Here is a 21,452-nt window from a genome sequence, read left to right as displayed (position 1 = left end):
GCAGCCGGTGGAGCTGCGGTCACAAGGCGGTGGGTTGTGTGATCCCCGTGATCAGCCCCACTTAACCATCTGGCTGCGATATTTTGGACCGGCTGGAGTTTCCCACCACTTTCCAAAGGAAGCCCCATGCAGAGCATGTTCTGGTCATCCAGCTGAGATGTAACTAGGACATGTGTCACTATGGCCAGTTCAGACATCTCAAGAAATTACTTTAAAATCTTATTTTACTTTTCACCCACATGCTGAAACAGGCTGACACAGTTACCTCTTTGAAAAATGTAGGTTGACTTCATGCCACTTTGGTGCGAAGGTAAAGGTTTCCAAGGTCCTGAACAGTCATTTGCAGGAGGCTTCTTATGCTGCACTCTGCTAATTTAACCCGGGTGGCCGATGAGAGAGCGAAGGATGGATTTGAGTGAGCCTTGAATTGGTAGAATCAAAGGGCGACCTTTGCCATGTTGGAAGATGAACCTCTAATAGAGACAGACACCTGAGCCCCCCACGCCTTGCGACAAAGCCAGCTCCCACCTCTGGCCCCAGACTCTACTCAGGCAACGGGCGTTACTTCCTGCAGGACCGAGTTGCCTTCAGGTTCCTTCGCCGGCTCGCTGTCTTTTGCGGCGAGTGCCCTCACTGGCCATTGGAGTGTCCCCCCCCCCCTTGCTCTCCAGGGAGGACTAAACAGGGCAGGCTTGGGGTGAAAGAATAAACCTGACATCTGAATGGCCACGTTCAGAAACCAACAGGAGATTTTACCACTCTGATGGCAGAAAGTGAGGAGGAATTAAAGAACCTTGTAATGAGAGTGAAAGAGGAGAGTGCAAAAAACGGTCTGAAACTCAACAACAAAAAAACTAAGATCATGGCCACCGGTCCCATCACCTCCTGGGAAATAGAAGGGGAAGATATGGAGGCAGTGACAGATTTTACCTTCTTGGACTCCATGATCACTGCAGATGGAGACAGCAGCCCTGAAATTAAAAGGCGCCTTCTTCTTGGGAGGAAAGCAATGACAAACCTTGACAGCATCTTAAAAAGCAGAGACATCACCTTGCCAACAAAAGTCCAAATAGTCAAAGCTATGGTTTTTCCTGTAGTGTTGTATGGAAGTGAGAGCTGGACCATAAAGAAAGCTGACCGCCGAAGAATTGATGCCTTTGAATTGTGGTGCTGGAGGAGGCTCTTGAGAGTTCCCTGGACTGCAAAGAGAACAAACCTATCAATTCTAAAGGAAATCAACCCCGGGTGCTCATTGGAAGGACAGATCCTGAAGCTGAGGCTCCAGTACTTTGGCCATCTCAGGAGAAGAGAAGACTCCTTGGAAAAGACTTTGATGTTGGGAAAGTGTGAGGGCAAGAGGAGAAGGGGACGACCGAGGATGAGATGGTTGGACAGTGTCATCGAAGCAACCAACATGAATTTGACACAACTCCGGGAGGCGGTGGAGGATAGGAGGGCCTGGCATGCTCTGGTCCATGGGGTCACGAAGAGTCGGACACGACTAAACGACTGAACAAACATCCCTTCTCGAAGGTCCTTTTTTCTTTGCAAATTTGGGGAGGGGCCGTCGCAATGACAATACTGTGCCCATTGCACCTTCTCTGTGCTGAGCTTTTCTGAGCAATTAAAGAGTTCTGTCTCCCAGAGGGTGGAACCTTTGCTAGCCCACTCAGGGCTTTGGCAGTATATTTTGAAAATAATACCGTTGGTCTGATTCTGTTGGGATGAGATTCAGGGACCGTGCCCTGGGGTTGCAGACAAAATGGGCACCACAGTAACTGAGATGCCTCTGCCGTGGGTGCTTGCATGGATCGGTTTGTCCACCTGGTTTGCTCACCTGCCGTTCGCTTTGCCATCTTGGCATCAAATAAGAGGAGCCTCTGCCTGTCTCAGTCCAGGGGATTAACGCCTTTATGAGAGACAGCCCTCCCTTTAAAATTAGATGGTGCCCCCTCCTGAAAAAATGTCAAAACCTGGACCAGGAAGGTGCGGAACATGACAGACCTGTGGCAGATGTTGCTTCCTTAGGCCATGTGCTTGAGGCGGGCCAACCGTTCCCCTGGAAGAGAGTGTCTTTGAGGGGAAGTGGCCAAGCTGAAGCACGACAGGCTATGGAAAAAGCCCGCCATTGCCCATCCTTGAGCAGAGGGGTCACATCAGAAGACCCTTCCCTCAGCTCCTGGCTAAGGGAGGGGATGCCTGCACCTGGGCAGACACGGGCAGGATCCCGGCCAGGGTTGCTAAGCATCCGCGACCCCAGGGCCTCTTCCCTTTTGCTGTCCGCAGGATGAGCATTGGTACCTCTTTGGCTTTGCCGCCTCATAAGAGGCCTCTGGCCTCTGAGTTTATGGCTCCGAAGGACTTTTCACGGCTGCTGTGCCGAGCTTTATGGCTGGCTCGTAAAACACCACAAGCAGCCATTCAAGTCAGCTAGAAAGTGTAATGGCTTTAAAGCATGATGTGGGGGTCAAAGGTGAAGCTTGTAAATATCCTCATGCCATAATGCTTAATTGGAAAAGGTCAGCTCCTCCAGATGTTGGGGGGAGGGAGACAGGATCACCAGGCTGCTGGTGTTGGTGGTTTCACATTTGTGACTCACTTGTGACGGCGAAGCCACCCTGTTAATGCTTGCCTGCTCCCATTTTTGTCTACTACAAATTGCTGTAGCACAGAAGGCACTTTACGACCAGGAGGCCAAAAGATCATGGTCTGGTCTGCTTTCTTAGGGTTACAGCTAGCAGAGACACTGGCTTAATCTCACACACACACACCCACACACACACACAACCGAACAAGGACATTTCATGGACTGCTTTGTGCAATTTGAGTTTGGATAGGTCCCTGAATATTAATACTACATTTACATCCATTCCCAATAATACATGGTTTCATTTAAAATACGTATGTGTGATTACACGGATTTCTGCAAACAGATTCTTGAGTTACAAGTTACAGAAACCTAAACAATGTACCTTCATTATGCAAACAAGTAGGAAGGAGAAACTTTTTTAGTTCTTTCAAGATAGAATCCCAAAATCACAGACTAGGAGAGCTGCTGGGGACACCCGTACCCCCCACCCCCGAAGGGACACGGAGTCTGTGCTGGTGAAGCAGAAAAGCCATCCTTACCACCTCCTTGGAGGTGGCTGTTCAACCTTTGTTAAGGAGCCTCAAATCAAGGAGAGCCCTTTGTATTCTTACGACTGCTTGGTCTTCTGACCCTGCAGCACAGGCTTCTGCGGTTTAGCCCACAGCGCCACCACGTCTGTAGTTGACCCTATTTGTTTGTTTGTTTGTTTATTAAAAACTTTTGAAGATGGGGACAATATTTGCCCAATTGTTTCCTTCAGAAACTTCACCTGTTCTCCAAGGATTCCGAAAGATTGTGGATAAAGACTGTGAGATTACATTTGTTTCTTTAGTACTTTGGATGCAGCTAATGCCGCCCTGGAGACTTGAATTCATCTAGTGCAGCTTGGTGTTCGAATACCACCTGCTCGCTTGCCTTGGGCAGCAGCTCCCTTGCCACCTTGCGCTTGGCAGTGAGGGAGCTGTGGATTCCATTTGCGCACTGCTGAGCACCCTTTTTTTGAGAGAGAGACAGAGAAGCCAAAGGCAAAGAACCTGTCCAGCACTTCCGCCTTCCCGTAGTCAATGCATCATCAGCATCCTCCCAGTCGATCTGCCACTTCCTTATCCTTTGTCTTGCTCTAAGTGGGAACGGGAAACCCCATTTTTGATATCTTTACCCTTTCTTGCAAGTCTAAACTCATTCTGAACTCGAGCCCTCCTCACCTTCTCTCTACAAATGCGGGCTTGTTTATACGTTTCCTTGGTGATTTCCCCTGCTTTCCATTTTTAACACAAGCCACTTTTAAATCTCAGCTCACTGGAAAGCTAATGCAGCCAGCCCAGCTTCTTTAGATGTCTCCTTTTTGTGGGAATTGTTTGTTATTGTGCCTTCAGCATCTCTCATCTTTTAAGAAACTCCCCTCTGTTGTGTACGCTGTTTTCCCTTTGAGTATTTCTGACCCTGGGCACTCACCCGGTATTTCTTTGAGTCCAGAGTACTTTCAGCTTTCTCTTTCTTTTGTAGAATTAATCTTAAGTGGGCAGGATCGCTTTTATCCAAAGTTCTCATTGTGTAGACTTTTCTGACCAGAGTAAGACCCAGAGCCAGAATTAGCTGATCCTCCTGTGATTTCTTACAACTTCTGGAAGATAAAGTGGTTGGCAAGGGACGTGAGCAATTGGCTTGAAATTTGGGGTGCTTCAACGATGCCAGGATGGTTGAATTCTCTCGGTTCTTCTCTCTTTGAATATCTTGTTATCCTGATCGTGGAGGACGGCCATCCAGATCTTCAGTCTGGCTGGAAGATCTTTAGCATATCCCCACAACAACATCACCCCCGGCTTTTTCTTGTCTGATGTGTATCCAGATGCTCTCCACCTTCATCCTCTGCTCCACCTCATGAATGTCCTTGAAGCTGCATTTAAAAAAATCCCAAAGGAAGCCGTGTGGTCCTTACACAATGCACATGCAGAAGAACGTAACCCCTCTAGTAACTAGACTACTAAAAATCAAAGCATGTTTCATGGAACAATCATCCCATTCCTTCAATACACACCAGTAATTTGTGGGTAGTGCAGATAGCCGCTTTGCTCCTTTGCCGCCTGTCAAAACACACCGCCTTCCCTGCCTCCTAGAGTTGCTGCCTCGTGGGCTTGCCCGGCCTGGCCTTTTGGCCTCTGGTCCGTCCATACACGGGGAGGCACCCTCACGGCCATCTCCACCCACTCCTGTCGTTCCATGAGGAATTCCCATACGCTTCTAAGCCGAACACCCTTGGTGCCCTCTCCCCCACCGCCCGACCTGTGGCACCATCCGCCAGGGCGGGCTTCCTCTCTTCTGCCCCTCTTGGCGGCCTCGGGGCCCCTCCCCACGTTTCTCTCTCTCTCTCTGTCTCTCGGTTTTGCTTCTGTGGTGCCTAAAAGGAAAGGTCTTGTCTTGCTGCCCTTTTGCCAAGGGATGGTCCTCCCCTCTTCCGAGGGGTCTCTGCCCTGCAACCTCTGCCCCCAAGAACTCCTCCGGGCCCTTCCGCTGCTTGGGCCCTAAGGCTCCGGAGACCCTCCTGGGAGCGGAGTCAGAGCGGTGGCCAGATCACATGTTAAGGGAAATGTGGTTTTCCTGCTGTTACGGTGTTTTCCCTAAAAGCACCCAGGGCCATCCAAGCTCTGTGCCTGAGCCGCCGGACTTGCCAAGGAAGCCTGAATTTACCATCCCAACCAATCCTAAAACAAAAACAAGGCAGAGTGAGGCCAGCTAGCGCAAGGGGAAATGTGCTTCGGTGGCGCCCGCCCGCTGTCTGTCGGCGTCCAGTGGGATGAGAGGCGGTCTACTGAGCAGGTCTTGGCTGGCGGCAGGTGCCTTTATGGACCTCTTTGGGGAAGGAGGGGAAGGAAGAGGTGGTTGGCGATGGATGGAGCGATTTGGCGATGGAGGGGACTGCGGGTGGAGGAGCGGGCAAGCAAGTCACACACACACACACACACACCCCGCAAGTGTTCCGTGGCAGAGACAGGCCTCAGTGAGCTGTGCGCGTGTGGATTTGAATGCAGACAGAAGGAGGGAGGGAGGGAGGGTGTTGCAGTGGTGCAGCCTCGGATTGTGGCCCGTTGAGTGGGGTCCCCCACCTTAGGTGCATAGATGGGGTATGCTGGGTGTGGTTCTAGAAAGCCAGTCCTGCCTTCTTCCGGTGCTGGGCATGGCCTGATGGCTTCAATCTGACGGGGCAGTTTTGGGGGGGGGGCGGGAAGAGGCCCCTGGGAAGGCTCACCCCCTCCCTGCCCCTCCGCCAGAGATCCTTGCATATATTTAAGTTCTCCTTTCATGTTTTGTACTCTCTGTGTGTGCCTAATTTAACCATGTCTCATGATCACCTTCTCACCTCAGCACTTCCCCTGAAGGAGCCGGTCTGTCCCATGGCCTCACCTTCATTCACCTCTTCTGTGTTGTTTTGCTCCCTTTGCTCCCATCCTTCCCAGGTCGCTCCGCAGCCCGACCCCCTCCGATCGGCTCAGTGACGAACATGCGCTGATAGCAGCCTACGTGAGCCGGCTCCAAAGTGGTCCACGGTTAGTTTTAGGAGGAGAGCAGGCTTGTGCGGATGTGGGGGAGGAGGGGAGCATGTTTGTGTGTGCAAAGGTGTGTGTGTGTGTGTGTGTGTGTGTGTGTGTGTGTGTGTGTGTGGTGGGGCCACAACGGTCTTTCCCCTTTGGCCCACCCCCAGGAGGCTCGAGTGGGCAGCGTCAGTAAAGAAAACATTCCTCAGTATCGGCTCTTGGATTTCTTTTGGGTGGCTGGGTTTTTAAGCATCCTGCCCGGAGAGAACTACTCAGAGAGAGAACAGCTTCTTTTTTTATGGCAAGTGACCTAATGGGAAATTTGGGCAAACCCCAAAGTCCTTTCAGGTACCTCCAGATATCGGCCTGCTCTGAATAGGTGGTCCTTGAGGCACAGGTGCCAGCCCTGTGTCCTCCCCCCCACACACACACACACACACACACACACTTTGGGGCACCTGGGATCAGATGCCTTCCCCCGGGGCCAGGCTGGTCCAGGCTGATCCCTCGGGTGGCACGGAGCTCCAATCAGCCAGAAGGAATCCTGCCCTCCTGTTTATCTGTGCCAAAGCAACCGTGTGCCTTGTGGCGCCCTAAAGGCGATGAAATCTCGCTGGGCATCAGCTTTCCTTCTGTCATTCACACACACGCTGTCCCTCAGCAGATCAGCAGCTTTGTAGAAAACAAACAGCCAAGTCAGTGGGATCCCAGAACAGTCAGGGCGATCCCTATGCAAAATGGGTGGAGGCAGCATCGGGGCTGTTCTTGGTCCTCAGGTGGGAATCCTTTCTGAGAAAAAAAGCCAAGCCAAGCCCTGCTGGCTTCAGCGATGCCCTGGGGGGGGGGGTCCTTCGGAAGAGGCCGGGTTTTCACCTGGGCGGTGCCCTCGTGAGCCCTTGAGCCCCTCTCACCATCGATGGCTTACGCTCTGGCTGGTCATGGCATCGGCAAGTTGATTCTTAGAACCCTCCGTTTCTTTTCGTCTACCTGAGCTCATATATAAGAGGCACAGGGAGGGAACCCAACCCCTGAGCCCTGGATCCACAGCCTGAGATCCAATTCTCTTCTGAGCCAGCCAGCCAGCTGCACCTTAATTCCGTTGCGTATAAACGAGAAGAAGCCTCTTCACACAACCTCACAGTTTGAACCTAATCTGGTTGCGAAAATGGTGCGTCTTGCTGAATTTACAGCCGGCCCACTCGTAGTGCTGTGTGAGGCTTGTCGGTGAGTGGAATAGAGAAGGGTGTATGGGGGGGGGGAGGAATGGTGTCTCCCAAAGCATGGAGGGGCAGTTACGATTCAGCAGGTCGTCTCACCTGAGCACGACTGGCTTGCCACAACAGCCACTGCTCTGGAAGTGGCCCGGGGTCCCTTTTCTCCCCTGGAGCAAGAGGAGCAGGCGCAAGGACATGTCCTCACGTCATGTGGCTTTGATTCCAGGGCCCTGCTGGGCGACCCTTTGCTTCCATGCGCAGAGAGGGCTGGGGCGGCGAAGGCTGATGGCTCTGCATTTCCTTTCTCTCCTTCAGCAGCGTTCTGGACAGCCCCAGCCGACTAGATGAGGAACACAAGCTGATTGCCCGCTATGCTGCCCGGTTGGCTGCTGAAGCTGGAAATGTGGTAAGAATCGTCTGGACCCAGCCTGCCCACCCCTACCCCTCCCCCAGACACAGACAGAACTTGGCTCCCCCCCCCCCCGCCCACCCTCCGCCATGTGGCCTTTTCTCTGTCAGTCGGGAGTGTCAGCATCCAGGTCGGGTCAGAGGAACCACAGATGCCTCTTGGTCCTTAAAGGGGAGGCCACTGAACCTGGGGGCCTTGGTCCCTCTCTCCTTTAGTAGGAGACCCCCTCCTCCACCCCCCACCCCCATCCCTGACAGAACAGTGGCTCCAGCTAAGAGTATCCGTGTCACATGGCTTGAACTCATCCAAACCTGTCAGTAAAGTGGCCTCCATTTACACCGTCACCTCCAGCAGTCTCTGCGTGACCCTTTTTCTGTGGCTCCGAGCTCCAGGTCTGGACTATGACACCTGGTCAGAAGACATCCAAGTGGTTTTCCAACAATGTGTGATAGAAAGGCCCCGGTCGCAATTTCGCCACTCATTCCCTGCCTTCAGCTCTTTCCAGAAAGCACTAAGCTCGGATAAAACAGGGCTCCTGGCTGGTTGTGGACACCCGTCCAGGACTCTGACTTCCTGGCTCCAGCAGGAGGGCAGCCGTGTGTTCGTTCCTGGCTTCCTGTTGGATTCTCCTGTCTGATACCAAAAGTACACCTTGAACCAGCCAAGAATCAAGGGATGCCTCCACTTCCTGCTAGCTCTGCTGTTGCTCATCATCTGGCTTGTCTGTCCATGACTAAGGTGGCTCTAAGCCGCATCTCTCCATTCATTCATTCATTCATTCATTCATTCATTCATTCATTCATTCATTCATTCATTCATTCATTCATTCATCTTGTATATTGCTCCCATTAGTGCCGAAACACTACTCTGGGTGGTTTACAATGAATACCCAGACACAATCAAAACAAAATAATAGACTTAAAACAGTCTGATATCTGACTAGAGAAGCAATGGAACAGAGGGTGCCAGAGCAATGATGTAAATGAAAAAGCAAAAGGGGAAATAAAAATAACCAGATGGAGACGTACAATCAACTCAACCCACTGAGGTCGGAGTAGAAAACCTCCCCGAAAAGCCAATGCTCCCACTGTTCTTTTGCTCGGTCCCTGCCTCTCTGCCAAGGAAATATGGCTCATATTCCAGGCACTCCCCTCCCCTGGGCAAAGGTGCCTCTGGACTCTGAGCACCAGAAAAGCCCTTCTGGATGAGACGAGAAGTGGCCCCCAACTCGTCCCACATCCTGATCCCCAGTGGCTGACCAGGTGGCCCCGTGAGAGGTCCCCCCCCGAAGGATGTGAGTGCAGCAGCCCCCTCTTGTCTACAGCCGCCCCTAACCCCACACAGACCTCTTGCGTGATTACAGAAGCCTGTGTCTGCCAGAGGTGACTTCCAAAGCAAAAAAGGGAAGGATCCTTTAATCGAGAACCCTGGATGAGTCATTTGTGCAGGAATTTGCTTCATCTGCAAACTGCAAAGCTTCAAACGGCAGCACCCAGCTTCCACCTGCAACATCCTCCTGCGGATGGGGAGGGTTCAGCAGCCCCCCCCCCCACCATGCACTGCACGTTTTCATGGGTGCTGCGGTAAGAAGAACAGGTGCTGGAGGCCCAGGCAGAGGAGCCGGTGGAAAGGGACTCACCCTCGCCCCCCCCACCCCCACCCCCAGCATCCAAGCATCCCAGCGTGGTCAGCTTTTTGTTTCTGTGAAGGCATCATGTGGTCCACAAGACAAGAAGGAAGTCATTTCCAGGAGCCCCACCACCTGCGCTGTGATTTGAGCAGGGAGGGAGTTGCTCACACCATTTTAACCCTCCTTGGGAGCAGGAAGTCCCTGGACATGTTCAGCTCTTGGGAGTCCCCATGTTTTGACAGGCAGCAGTTTCTGGAGAGGGGTCCTCCTTTCCCCTGTGCTCTCCAAATCCCCTTGTAGGGTTGACCACCCAAGCAGCTGCTCTGCTGTCCTCTAGTTCAAGTGTACTTTTAAAAAGCCCTAGAGACGTCCTGGGGGGGGGGGAGAGATTGATCCATTGTGGTTAGTTAAGAATAGCAATAGAGACCAAATTGCTAACATGCCCTGGATTATGGAGAAAGCCAGAGAGTTCCAGAAAAACATCTGCTTTATTCACTACGCAAAAGCCTTTGACTGTTTGGCCCATAGCAAACTATGGCAAGTTCTTAAAGAAATGGGAATGCCTGACCACCTTATCTATCTCCTGGGAAATCTATATGTGGGACAGGAAGCAATGGTTAGAACAGGATGTGGAACAACTGATTGGTTCAAAACTGGGAAAGGAGTACGGCAAGGCTGTATACTGTCCCCCAGCTTATTTAACTTATATGCAGAATACATCATGCGGAAGGCTGGACTGGAGGAATCCCAAACTGGAATTAAGATTGCCGGAAGTAATATCAACAACCTCCGATATGCAGATGATACCACTCTGATGGCAGAAAGTGAGGAGGAATTAAAGAACCTTGTAATGAGAGTGAAAGAGGAGAGTGCAAAAAACGGTCTGAAACTCAACATCAAAAAAACCTAAGATCATGGCCACTGGTCCCATCACTCCAGATGGGGACAGCAGCCACGAAATTAAAAGACGCCTGCTTCTTGGGAGCAAAGTGATGACAAACCTTAACAGCATCTTAGAAAGCAGAGACATCACCTTGCCGACAAAAGTCCGCATAGTTGTGATGTACGGAAGTGAGAGCTGGACCATAAAGAAAGCTGACCGCCAAAGAATGGATGATTTTGAATTGTGGCGCTGGAGGAGGCTCTTGAGAGTCCCCTGGACTGCAAGAACAGACCTATCCATTCTAAAGGAAATCAACCCTGAGTGCTCACTGGAAGGACAGATCATGAAGCTGAGGCTCCAGCACTTTGGCCATCTCATGAGAAGAGAGGACTCCCTGGAAAAGACCCTTATGTTGGGAAAGTGTGAAGGCAAGAGGAGAAGGGGACGACAGAGGACGAGATGGTTGGACAGGGTCATCGAAACGACCAACATGACTTTGACCCAACTCCGGGAGGCAGTGGAAGACAGGAGGGCCTGGCATGCTCTGGTCCATGGGGTCACGAAGAGTCGGGCACAACTAAACAACAAGAAGAATAGCAAGGAAAGGAGACCTCTGTATCAGGAGAATTAGGGTTGTGTCTGCTACCCAAAGAGGCAGTGACAGCTGCTATTTGGACAGCTTTGCAAAGGAATGGAAGACTTCCATGGACGGGGGACTCCTGGTCAGAAGGGTCACATGACCCCTCTCGTATCAGAAAGAGCCTGTCTCTCAGTACACTCTGTGGGGAACATGGGGCCGAGGCTGCGGTCAGCCACCCAGAGAACAGAATGTGGGACTGTGTGTGTGGGGGGGGGTCACTGGGGATCTCATCCAGCATCACGACTCTCCTGACAGTCTTACCTCTGAATAGGGGATAATAAGAGCCAATGACCCGGGGGGAGGGGGGGCTTCCTGGACCCGGTGGGGACAAGGTGAGCAGCCACATGGCTGGGCCTTTTCCACCACGTTCCCTGAACTCTCCAGTGCCGTTAGACGTGGTGGTGGGTCTATGGGGACACTCCCGGGCTGTTGGAACGAGACACTCTGGCCGTGCCTCAGGATTCAAATGGCGATGGTTGGTCTCTTGGCAGCCGCGCCCACCGACGGACCTGGGGTTCAACTTCGATGCCAACAAGCACCAAAGGCAGCTGATTGCAGAGCTGGAAAACAAGAACAGGTGAGAGAGGGCTGGGAAGGGGCTCTGCAGCCCACGGGGCTCACCCGGCCACCCTCGCAGCAGCCTCCCCTTGTGTCCTGCAACCGCTCTTCCCCTTTCTCCAGTTTGGGGGGGGGGGGACTGGGAACTGCAGCAGCTTCCTAGTGGGGCTCGGCAAGACTTTGTGGGAACTGCTCAGATCTCCAGGGAGCAGCCTGGCCACATGGGGAGAGGGAGGCCCCCTGCATTCCACTGCGGGTCCTTGCAGGGTGTCACCCGTTTGATGGATTGATGAACTTTTATACCACCCCACAGTGAACGCAATTCAAAAAATAGACCAGGGAACCCTGCCCCCCCCACAAAACACCACCCCCACACAAACCCAAACAATGGCAATGACTGACTCATTTTTAAAAAGCCTACATTGAAAAATTAAAAGTTCACAACAGCCAGGGATACATTCTGGAAGTTCTGCCTTTAATAATTTCCTAAAAGTCAGGAGGGAAGAAGTGTGGCACATCTTAGATGCACCCCCCGAGAAGGCCTGATTCCTCATTGTCCTCTTTTTGGCCACCCTTAACCACTGTGGTTTAGGAGGAGCAGGTAAAACAGGCAGCTGGTTTCTGGGGCAGACGTTCTGACGAATATCAAGGGCTTTATAGGTTAGCACCAGCCTCTTGAGCTGAGTGGCATTTAGCCTTCCAGAAGGGATGCATTAGTAATTTATTTATTTAAAATATTTTTACCCCACCTTTCTCCTTAAAAAAGACCCAAGGCGGTTTACATCATTAAAAGACAGTGTTTGAAACTAAAAACAGTAAGTTTAGAAAACCTAAAAGCAGATGCCCCCTTTATCATTGTATTCTTGGCAGATTCTCTTGGCCCAAACGGGGAATGGATCTGGTAGAGGAGCAGTGGCTTTGCATCGAGCAAGTGCCTTGTTGGCCTCCTCAGGTCTGACGGTCCAGCAGGGTGCGTGCCCCCCCCCGCTTGCTTGGACCAGAGCCCTCTTGTGCACCACTGTTCCACTGGAATGCTTGGCCAGCAACCTAGGGAAGCAGAATCAGATTCCCAGCAGAGAAGCGTCCCTCGGGGAGAGCGCTGTCCTCTTGGGAAGTGGTCCTTGCTCTACCCTGGATGTGGGAGGGCTTCCCTTGGCCATCACTCCTTACCCTTGAGATCACGTGACTCCTCCCAATGGGTTAGGGGGGCCATGTTCTCATTGCCCTTGGAGGAGGAGAGAGCAGTGCCGTCCCACCAGCAGACCCACACACCCAAGGCCTGCTGCCTCACCTAGGGCCTCCCACCCCCACCCCCCCCGGTCATGAGTGTTTGGGCAGGCTGGAAGGGACCCTGATTGCAGCCAAGCCAGTTCTGCATCTCCCAGTTTCCTCGTTGTGTGTTATAGTCCTGCACACCACCACCCTTCCAGAGTGTGCTTTCCCTCTTTAACCTTTTTTGGGGGGAAGGGCGTGTCAAGCAAAAGACCAAGGAAGTTGATGAGAAAAGGGGAACCATTGAAAGCATGTGTCTCATTGGACAAGGGGGTAAAGCCTTGGCCTCCTAAAAGCCTTTGGGAGCAGGGGTGGCAGCAAAACCCCTGGGGTCGGAGGGCGGCAGGTGCCCGTCTCCTTGACCTCAGAGGGCTGTGCCCACTCCCACACCCTGCCCGCCCCAAAACGGGCCTCGTTTTGAGTAGCCTGGGGCGTTGGGGGAGGGTGTTTGGGGGCTCACGCCAGGCTGTTTTCTTCTTCTGGCCAGAGAGATCCTGCAGGAAATCCAGCGCCTCCGGCTGGAGCACGAGCAGGCCTCCCAGCCCACGCCGGAGAAAGCCCAGCAGAACCCGACTCTGCTGGCAGAACTGCGGTTGTTGCGGTAAGCGGGCCGTGGCAGGCAGTGGGGTAGGTGGGTGGGTGGGTGGGGGATGCCTTGGAAGAGCTTCCCTTGGGCACAGAGCTGGGGAGATCCTCCCTGACCCACCCTTTGCTCATTCTGGGTACAGAGACTGTTGGGGGTGGTGGTGAGTTCCAGCAACTGTTCGGGGGGGGGGCTGGCCTGTTCTGAGTCCCAAGCGGGCTCTTCTCCACTCCGCCCTGACCCTTCCTGCTTTCTGGTCTGAATAGGCAAAGAAAGGATGAGCTGGAACAGCGAATGTCTGCGCTCCAGGAAAGCCGACGGGAGCTGATGGTCCAACTGGAAGGGCTGATGAAGCTGCTCAAGGTGAGGCTTCTCTGCGGCGTCATCCTGCCCCCCCCCCCGGGTGGGAACGGCACCCTCGCCTGTGTGGTTGGGCTGTGAAAGGGCGCCTTTGGCACACAGAAAGCTACCCTCCGGCCCATCTTGGAAAGAGCTTGGGAAGGTTGCATTTTTGGACAAGAGCTCTCCTGGGGGATTCTGACCGATGTCGTCCCGTCGAAGTAATTTTTCCAAGTTCTGGTCTCGAGGGTCTTGCTAGGGAAGAGACTTCATGTTTCCTGCACGCGAGTAAGGCCTTCTCCCGCCAAGTGTTGGCTCTGGCCAGGGGCTCCCTGGGATGGATCCCTCCACCTGGTGGCAAAGGCTACGCTGGAGCAGCCCAGATCCAAGGAGGACGCTTCGCTCCCTCCTGCCAGTGCCTGCTCGGCTGGCAGTCGCCCCTGCATTCACAGGGGGAGGGTGTGTGTGTGTGTGCTGAGAGCCTCCCCTGGTAGGAGTAGGACCTGGAGGAGTCCGCTTCCTCGGGCACTAGGGAGGTTGCCGTTACTTAGGACAGCTTCAGAAGGAGCAACGGGACACAAAAATAGAGGCTAAAGCTATCGAGGTTGGGGGAGGGGGGGGCTCAGGATTCAGTGGCACCCAGCTGCTCTGTGTGCAGAAAGTTCCCGGTCTTGACCCTGGGCCCACCTCTAGGGGGAGATGGGGAAGACCCCTGCCTGAAGCCCATCCCGAGCCACTTGGGCCGTCCTGGGCTAGAGGGGCTGGCGGCCTGTCTCGGGGGGGGGATGGGCAGCTTCCCTCTATCCTCCCAGGGTGAGTAGTCGGGGGGGGGGAGATGCCCTGCAGGCGTCGTTCCCACTCTGCAAAGCAACAGCCGGAGGGGACAAGCTGGGTCCCTGTCCTGCTCGGGGGTGGGTGGGTGGAGGGCCTGACCCAGAGCCAGGGGTCTTGTGGTGCTTTTTAGCTGGGAGCTCTCTGGCTGGGAGGCCTCTGAGGCTCAGCGTCCGCCCTCCTGGCTCCTCTCCCCTTCTCTCCTCTCTGGCCTCTTGTGTCCTCGGATGGTAGCAGGCAGGGCTGCTTCTCTGGGATGTTCTGGGTGTCTTGTTTCCTTTCCAGGTAAATAATTAACTGTCCACTTTCTCTCTCTCTCTCTCTCTCTCTCTCTCTCTTTCTTTCTTTCTTTCTCTCTCTCTCACGTTTTCTTGTTTTCAACTTTTTTAGGAAGAGGAGCAAAAGCAGGCAGTAAGTTGATGTCCCCGACTCATTTTTCTTTTTTAAAAAAAACAAACAAACCCCTATTCTGCCTGGAAATTTCCTGGTCGTGATGGGTTTCAAACAAGCCACGCAGGGCCGGGGAGTCCCCTTTGGGTGGCCTCTCCAGCAGGAAGGAGCCCCGTCGTCGTCGTTCTTAACTCTCTCTGCCCAGTCACTCCCGTCTTCTGATAAAATGTCTTGCCCTGAACGCACCTACGACTAACGAGCCGGGAGGACTCCTGTTTGGTTGTGGGGGATTTTCATGACGCCCTTTTGCACGTCTGAGAAGGCCTGGAAGCCTGGCCGCTGTCTTTCTTGTCCAGGGACCTTCCTTTGCATCTGCTCGTTGGCCGCCCTGCATGAAGGCGACGGGGTGGGGCGGGGGGGCGATGGGTCCTCTGCCTGCCCTGCTGCTACCTTGACCACCTTTTGCCCAACAAAGCCTCCATCTTCTGACGGGTGAGAGAGGAGGAGTGGGTGCCTCCTCCTGCCCTCCTGCTCCTTTTCCCCCTCCAGTACTGGTGCCGCATGGACTCCAGAGGGAGCCTGGTTTCTTTCTGAAGTCTGCAGTTGTTGCTGCAGCAACCTGTGTGTGTGTGTGTGTGTGTGTGTGTGTGTGTGTGTGTGTGTGTGTGTGTGCGCGCGTGCGCACACACACGCATGCCCGTGTGCATGCAGAGCCTGTTTTTTGAGTTGCAGCTTCCTCCAGAGGCCAGAAGCCCTGAGGACTGGCTCTTGGAGAAAGGGGAAACACCGTTGTTCTCCCTGTGCATTAATCCTTCCTCCAGAAGTCCAACGGTTACCTGCCCAGGTGACATCTAGGTGACCTCCACCCCTCTGGGGGTCCCAGAGCCCAAGACTTTCTGGCCAGTCCATATCCTGAAGGGTCATTTCTGGGCACCCCCTACGTCTGAGAAGCAAAGGGGTCTCTATTCAGTGTCACCCCCACCCAACCACCCACCCCCAGAATGTTCTGGGTTTTGCCAAGAGGTGCTAGCTTTGCAGGTCTCTTGGGGATGGACGGGGCTGCTGTGTGAGCTTCTGGTCAGAGGCTGAAAAACAGGCATTTTCCAGGCATTCGGAACGTGATCGCACGGGTGTTTGTTCACTCTTCTGACGTGAGACTGCAGAGAGAGACCCTGTGCCTCCACGCTCGCATGCACGCACGCATGCACACACGACACATACTTTTGCCAGCAGCATTTGGGACTCACAGATAGCCAATGGGCACAACTGCTGCCCACATGTTTCCCTCCAGAACAGAGGAGAGTCTCCTTTCAAAGCAGGTGCCATCTTCTTGCCACCACTTCCCCCCCCCCGTTCCATCCCACAATTCTACAGCTTTCCCCATCAGCAAATATTGCACACACCCTGAGTCTGCATCCCCAGAGAATGGGACGGTCTGACCCACCCATCAGGGAGAGCAGGGTAGGGGGCTCTCTCCTCCCTCCCTCCCCTCCCCCCCATTCCATGGGTACAGCTTCCAGTGTCTTCTTCTGAAACTGAATTTGGGGGAAGAGGGAGGCCATTGGCTGCCTCGCAGGGAGACCGTGACATATGGAAAGGTCATTCGAGCCGCTGAACGGCCCACCCTAGATTTGCAGCTAGAGCGTGTGCGAGGTTTATCCAGCACATCCTGGCTTGCCAAGAGGCTGCCTTCCTGGATGATCCGGCCAGGTAAGGCCGGCTCCTCTGGTGCCCTCGCCCTGCCGTGCCACAGGAGGCCTGCCTTTGTTTGCATCGTTTTCAAGCACAGCTACTGTTGCTTTGGTCCTACCGGATGGTCTGAATTAGTCCGTTAGGTGCACCTTGACGAGCGGAGAGTTGAAAGGAGGCCATGTGAGAAGAGGGAGCAGAGATGGCTTTAGGTCAGCCGTTCTTCGGCTGCAACTCCCAGAAGCCTGTTCATCCCTAGCTGTGCTGGACAGGATCTCTGGGCCCTGTAGTCCACGGATGTCTGGAGACCCGAGGTTAGGAACTAGTGGTTTAGATAGGTGCAGCAGCTGGCCTGGAGAGAGCCACGGGGGGGTGGGGGGTGTCTGGTCCTGGGCCCTCTCTGGCCATGCCTGTCACGCCTTGGTGTGCCCGAGGTCTTCTGGGCACATCAGCTGGGCTGCAGTGGAGTACAACTTTAATGGTGTTGGGGGGGACGGTGCTTGTCTTGGGTTAACCCAGCGTGGTTCATCCCATCAGCGCTCGCCTGCCGGAGCGAGAGTTCAGGGCCAGCCCCTCTTTTGGGTGAGCCGCAGGCGAGGACGGATGTAGACCAGGCGGGTGGGCTGTGCTGCCCAGCGAAGAAGACCGCCCTCCCTCAGGCCCCAGCCTGGCGGCTGCCGTCTCAAATGGGTGGTCCTTCCAGGAGGGGTGCAAAGCCCGCCAGGGGCCAGTCAGTGGCCTGGGTGACAATCCATAGGGGGGCGCAGACAGACCCACTTTCTCTAGAGAGAGCCCCCTGCCCCCCCAAGTCCTGTGCTGGTGATCCCTGGCTGCAGAGGAGGGTTTGCCTCCCCGCAGCGCCTGTTCCCCTGTGAGCCCAGCCCACCCGCAAGGCAGGCCTGTTGGTGCCGGTGGGTGGATCCGGGGGCAAAGCTGCCCAAAGGGAGAGCGGGCAGGCGGTGGCCTTCTTCCGCCCTCCACGCTGGCCCTTGGCCGCCTCCGGCTGCCTCGCCCTCGCCCTGCGCTGGCCCTTCTCCCTGCAGGCCGTGCTCCAGGGGTGGCCAGGAGAGCGCGGCTGGATGGAGCCCCGCAGAGCGGAGCCCGGGGGTCCCTGCGGGGCTCCAGAGGTGACCCCCACCCGGCTCTGCCAGCGAGAGAGGGTCGCTCTCCACCCGGGCTCCCTTCTGCCCTCCACGACGGGGTTGGCTGCCGTGTCCCCCCTCCCCCATGCGCTCCCTCCACGGGAGGGAGATGGAGGGATGCAGCTCCTGGCTGGGGGTGTGGGGGTGGACAATGGGGCTTCTGAAGGAGCAAATGACCACATGTTGTTGTTGTTTAGTCTTTTAGTCGGGTCCAACGCTTCGTGACCTCACGGACCAGAGCACGCCAGGTCCTCCTGTCTTCCACTTCCTCCCGGAGTTGGGTCAAAGTCATGTTGGTCGCTTTGATGACCCTGTGCAACCATCTCACCCTCGGTCGTCCCCTTCTCCTCTTGCCTTCACACTTTCCCAACATCAGGATCTGTTCCAGGGAGTCTTCTCTGGTCAGATTTCCCCGAAGCCTGCTGCCGTACTTTCTCCCACAACGCTTGCCCTGGGGCTGCTGCCATGGAGCTATTCCTTCTAACACACCTTTGGTTCACCTGGACGGCCCTCTCAGGAATCCCAGGCCAGCAGGGCTGAGGGTCAGGGCTTCAGGGACACCTGGGTGACCCAAGGTGGAGAACCATGGCTATCAAGCGGAGCAGGTGGGATTCAACACCGCCGAGGCCTCCTCTGAGCCACTGTGGCCAGTTCTGGACCCTGTGCTTTTAAGACAGATGCCAAGAAATGAGCAGGTTCAGCGAAGGGCAACATGGACGATTCGTGGGGGGGGGGGAGGGCTGGAAACCAAGCCCTATAAGGAGGGAAGGCAGAAGGAACTGGGCCTGCTTAGCCTTGAGAAAAGAGGGAGAGGGGTTTGTTGGTGGGGGGGCCACAGCATCCCTCCATAGGGCTTGAACTGCAACATCTGACAAAGAAAGAGTTCAGATTGGGAACACTTGGAAAAGAGGGCAGAACAGAAAGCCAGTGGGTGGGTTCCTGGTTCTGGCCAGGGCATGGAACGGCTGCGCTGGAAGGGACCCCCAAGGGCCGCAGCTGAGCCCAGCCCCCCCCCCCTGCAGAAGCAGGACACCCTCGGGCGTTACAGCAGCCCCAATGGTTGGAGGCCACCCCACCGCCACTTAAACCCCTCCAGTGAAAAGGAACCCACCCACCCTGTTATGAGGCGGTCTGTTCCCACCCCACCCCCAGAACAGCGCTTGCTCTCAGGAGGAGATTCGGAGCCCTGACTTCGAGTCCTAGGAGCCCCTTCTGTCTTCCAGGTGAAAGCAGCCTCCTCCACCCCAGACCTGGAGATAGCGATCCAGGCACCACTCCGCCTTAACCTTCCCCAGGACATATGTGCCCGGTGCCCTCGGCCTTTCCTTGCAGGGCTTGGCTTCCTCCCTGCGTGTCATGCTGGGGCCTTCCTCTGGGTGCCTTCCAGGTGCTCTGTATCCCTCTTGACTGCACCTGCGATGCCAGGTGAGGCCTGACCGAGGATGAGTACAGTGGCGTTCCAGCAGGAGGCAATCACTCGCCGCCCAAAGTGTCCGGGGGGGGGTTGCTATCCCATAAAGACCCTTCCAGCTGTGGCCCTGCCTGCTGATTTCCTGGCTGCCCCAGACGTGGCCCATGGGAGGGGCGAACCCTCTCCGTTCTCCTGGCCTCTGTGGGTTTGGCTTCTGGGTATCCTTCCTGGGCGCCTCCCTTGCGCATGGGCTCCCAGTGATCCTTGCAGATCGCCTGCCTCTTTCATTCCCAGCCCCTGTGCACAAGCCTGAAAGAAGGGATTGGGGAGGGGGGCTTTTATGTTTAGTTTGACATCCCAGCGTGTTTTCTGTTCCTCAATGACTTGGAATGTGGTGGGAGCGAGCCAGCCCGTCCTCTTCACATGTTTCCATTCTCTAGGTCCACCTTCCTTGTCTTGCTTGGCACCCGGCCGTGGAAGAAAAGAGTTTCTGTGAAGTTTCAGGGGAGGCGGGGGGGGCCCTCTAGCCATGGCTGGGCAGAACCCCCATCGTGCTGCTCATTTATAGGACTGCCAGTCAGACTTCCCACCCTCGCCCCTGAGGTACTGAGCGCCCCTCTCTCTTGAGACAGGCCGTAGGGCACCGTCACCCCTTGAACTCAGCAGCCCCGAGGCTGGTTCCTTCTCCCAGAGTGAATTGCGCTCCGTGTTCTTGAATGGAAGAGGGCTGTGTTGGGATTTCCTGTCTCCTTGGCAGTCAAACTGCCTTGGGCCTTATCCTGCACGGGTTGAACAGGGTGGGATGAAGAGAAAGAAAGCACAGGCACGCAGAGAGAGAGCACATGAGTGTTTCTTTCAGCCTCTCTCCCCCCCCCTCCCTCTCTGTTTGCCTTTCCTTTTTTCCCTCCATCAAGAACACCCCAGCGGGGCTTTGCTCTCGCTCTCTCTCTCTCTCTCTCTCTCTCTCTCTCTCGCTTTCCCCCTGCTGTTTTGGGAAGTGCTCCGTAGTGATGGATTCTCTCTTCTGACTTCATCCCACGGCAGAGGAGTGGCGTTTCTTTGGCCTCCCGTCAGGAGCTGAAGTCACACGTTGGCAGAAGCTCCGTGGAACCTTTTGGCAGGCAAGCCGCGTCTCTCGTAAAAGGGAGCCCCCTCGTCTTTGGAAGGGGAGCAGGCCGGCCTCCCTCTGCCTTTCGCTCTGTGGGCAGTTTTGCCCAGTGGCCACTCCTCTGCCGGGTACCTGTGCCACACTGAGAGGGCACCTCTTTCTGCCGCTGTTTGCTGGCCATGCTGCCGCTGGCCCTCGGGGTTCTCGCCTGCCACACAAGCCTATAAAGATCTCTCGTCTTGTGGAAGGCGTTGGTGGCGTCCTTTGTCCGATGGAGTGGCCATTTCCCTCTCCTCTGCCCTGCCCTTAACTTTGTTGTTTAGTCATTAAGTCATATCCGACTCTTTGTGACCCCATGGAGAGTTGGCCCTCCTGTCCTCCACCGCCTCCCGGAGTTTGGTAAAAATTCATGTTGGTCACTTCAATGACCCTGTCCAGCCAACTCATCCTCTGCCGTCCCCTTCTCCTCCTGTCTTCACACTTTCCCAGCATCAGGGCCTTTTCCAAGGAGTCTTCTCTTCTCAAGAGATGGCCAAAGGACTGGAGCCTCAGCTTCAGGATCTGTCCTTCCAGGGAGCACTCAGGGTTGATTTCCTTTAGAATGGATACTATTCACACATGCATTCACCCTTAACTAGTCTTGGAAAAGAGATTCTGCCCTTAGGAACCAAGAGCTGTGGAAGGGGCCCTTGGGGCCACCCACGCCAGCCCCCTCTTAGCCATGCCGAAAGCTTTCCAGAGAGATGCCCCCCCCCGTGCTATCGTTCAGCCTCTCCCCTCGCGGAGAATCTGCCGCCCCCACCTCCTTGAACGTCTTCCTCTTTGTCTTCACGCTCGGTCCCCTTCCTTCTCATCTGGGCCCCTTCGTTCAAGCCACGACTGTCGGGGATGGAGAGGCCGCCCCTCTCCGCCTGTTCCCCGAGCCCTTGGAACGGGCTTTTTCCTGCTGCCCTGGCTGCTCTGCTCGCGGCGTCCAGGGGCAGTGTATAGCTTTCGCCTTCCGCTGTGGGGCCAACTTCGTCCTGGTTCCCCCCCCCATCCCCTCTTGTGGAGCACTCCGTGCCACAAGGGAACCGTGGAGAGGGCCCCCTGCTTGAAGGGGAAAAGGGGGGGGGGTGGCTGGGGCAAGATGATCTTGTGTGTGGCATCAGCCACCCTTCTGCTAGCAGGGCCAGGAGTCGGGTTTGTGGGTGTGGGGCCCTTTCCTCCTGGAGCCTTGCATCCCTGGGG

General features: G+C 55.1%; 1 protein-coding gene across 7 annotated transcripts in view; it reads left to right on the top strand.

The window, feature by feature from the left end:
* Positions 1 to 21,452, top strand: part of DTNB (dystrobrevin beta) — a 122,718-nt gene that overhangs the window by 89,001 nt on the left and 12,265 nt on the right. Inside the window, exons 11-16 of one of the 7 annotated variants that reach the window (XM_072985671.2) lie at positions 6,046 to 6,135; positions 7,653 to 7,743; positions 11,391 to 11,476; positions 13,217 to 13,330; positions 13,579 to 13,675; positions 14,873 to 14,893. In XM_072985671.2, coding sequence (XP_072841772.2) covers positions 6,046 to 6,135; positions 7,653 to 7,743; positions 11,391 to 11,476; positions 13,217 to 13,330; positions 13,579 to 13,675; positions 14,873 to 14,893 — 499 coding nt within the window. Of the gene's footprint in view, positions 1 to 6,045; positions 6,136 to 7,652; positions 7,744 to 11,390; positions 11,477 to 13,216; positions 13,331 to 13,578; positions 13,676 to 14,872; positions 14,894 to 21,452 lie in introns of those variants that run through there. The other 6 variants (XM_072985678.2, XM_072985674.2, XR_012082415.2 and 3 more) reach the window with 6 other exon arrangements.

This window comes from Pogona vitticeps, chromosome 1 (genome assembly GCF_051106095.1).
Source record: "Pogona vitticeps strain Pit_001003342236 chromosome 1, PviZW2.1, whole genome shotgun sequence".
In the NCBI taxonomy this organism is placed as follows: domain Eukaryota; kingdom Metazoa; phylum Chordata; class Lepidosauria; order Squamata; family Agamidae; genus Pogona; species Pogona vitticeps.
This window is presented reverse-complemented; position numbering and strand designations above follow the sequence as displayed.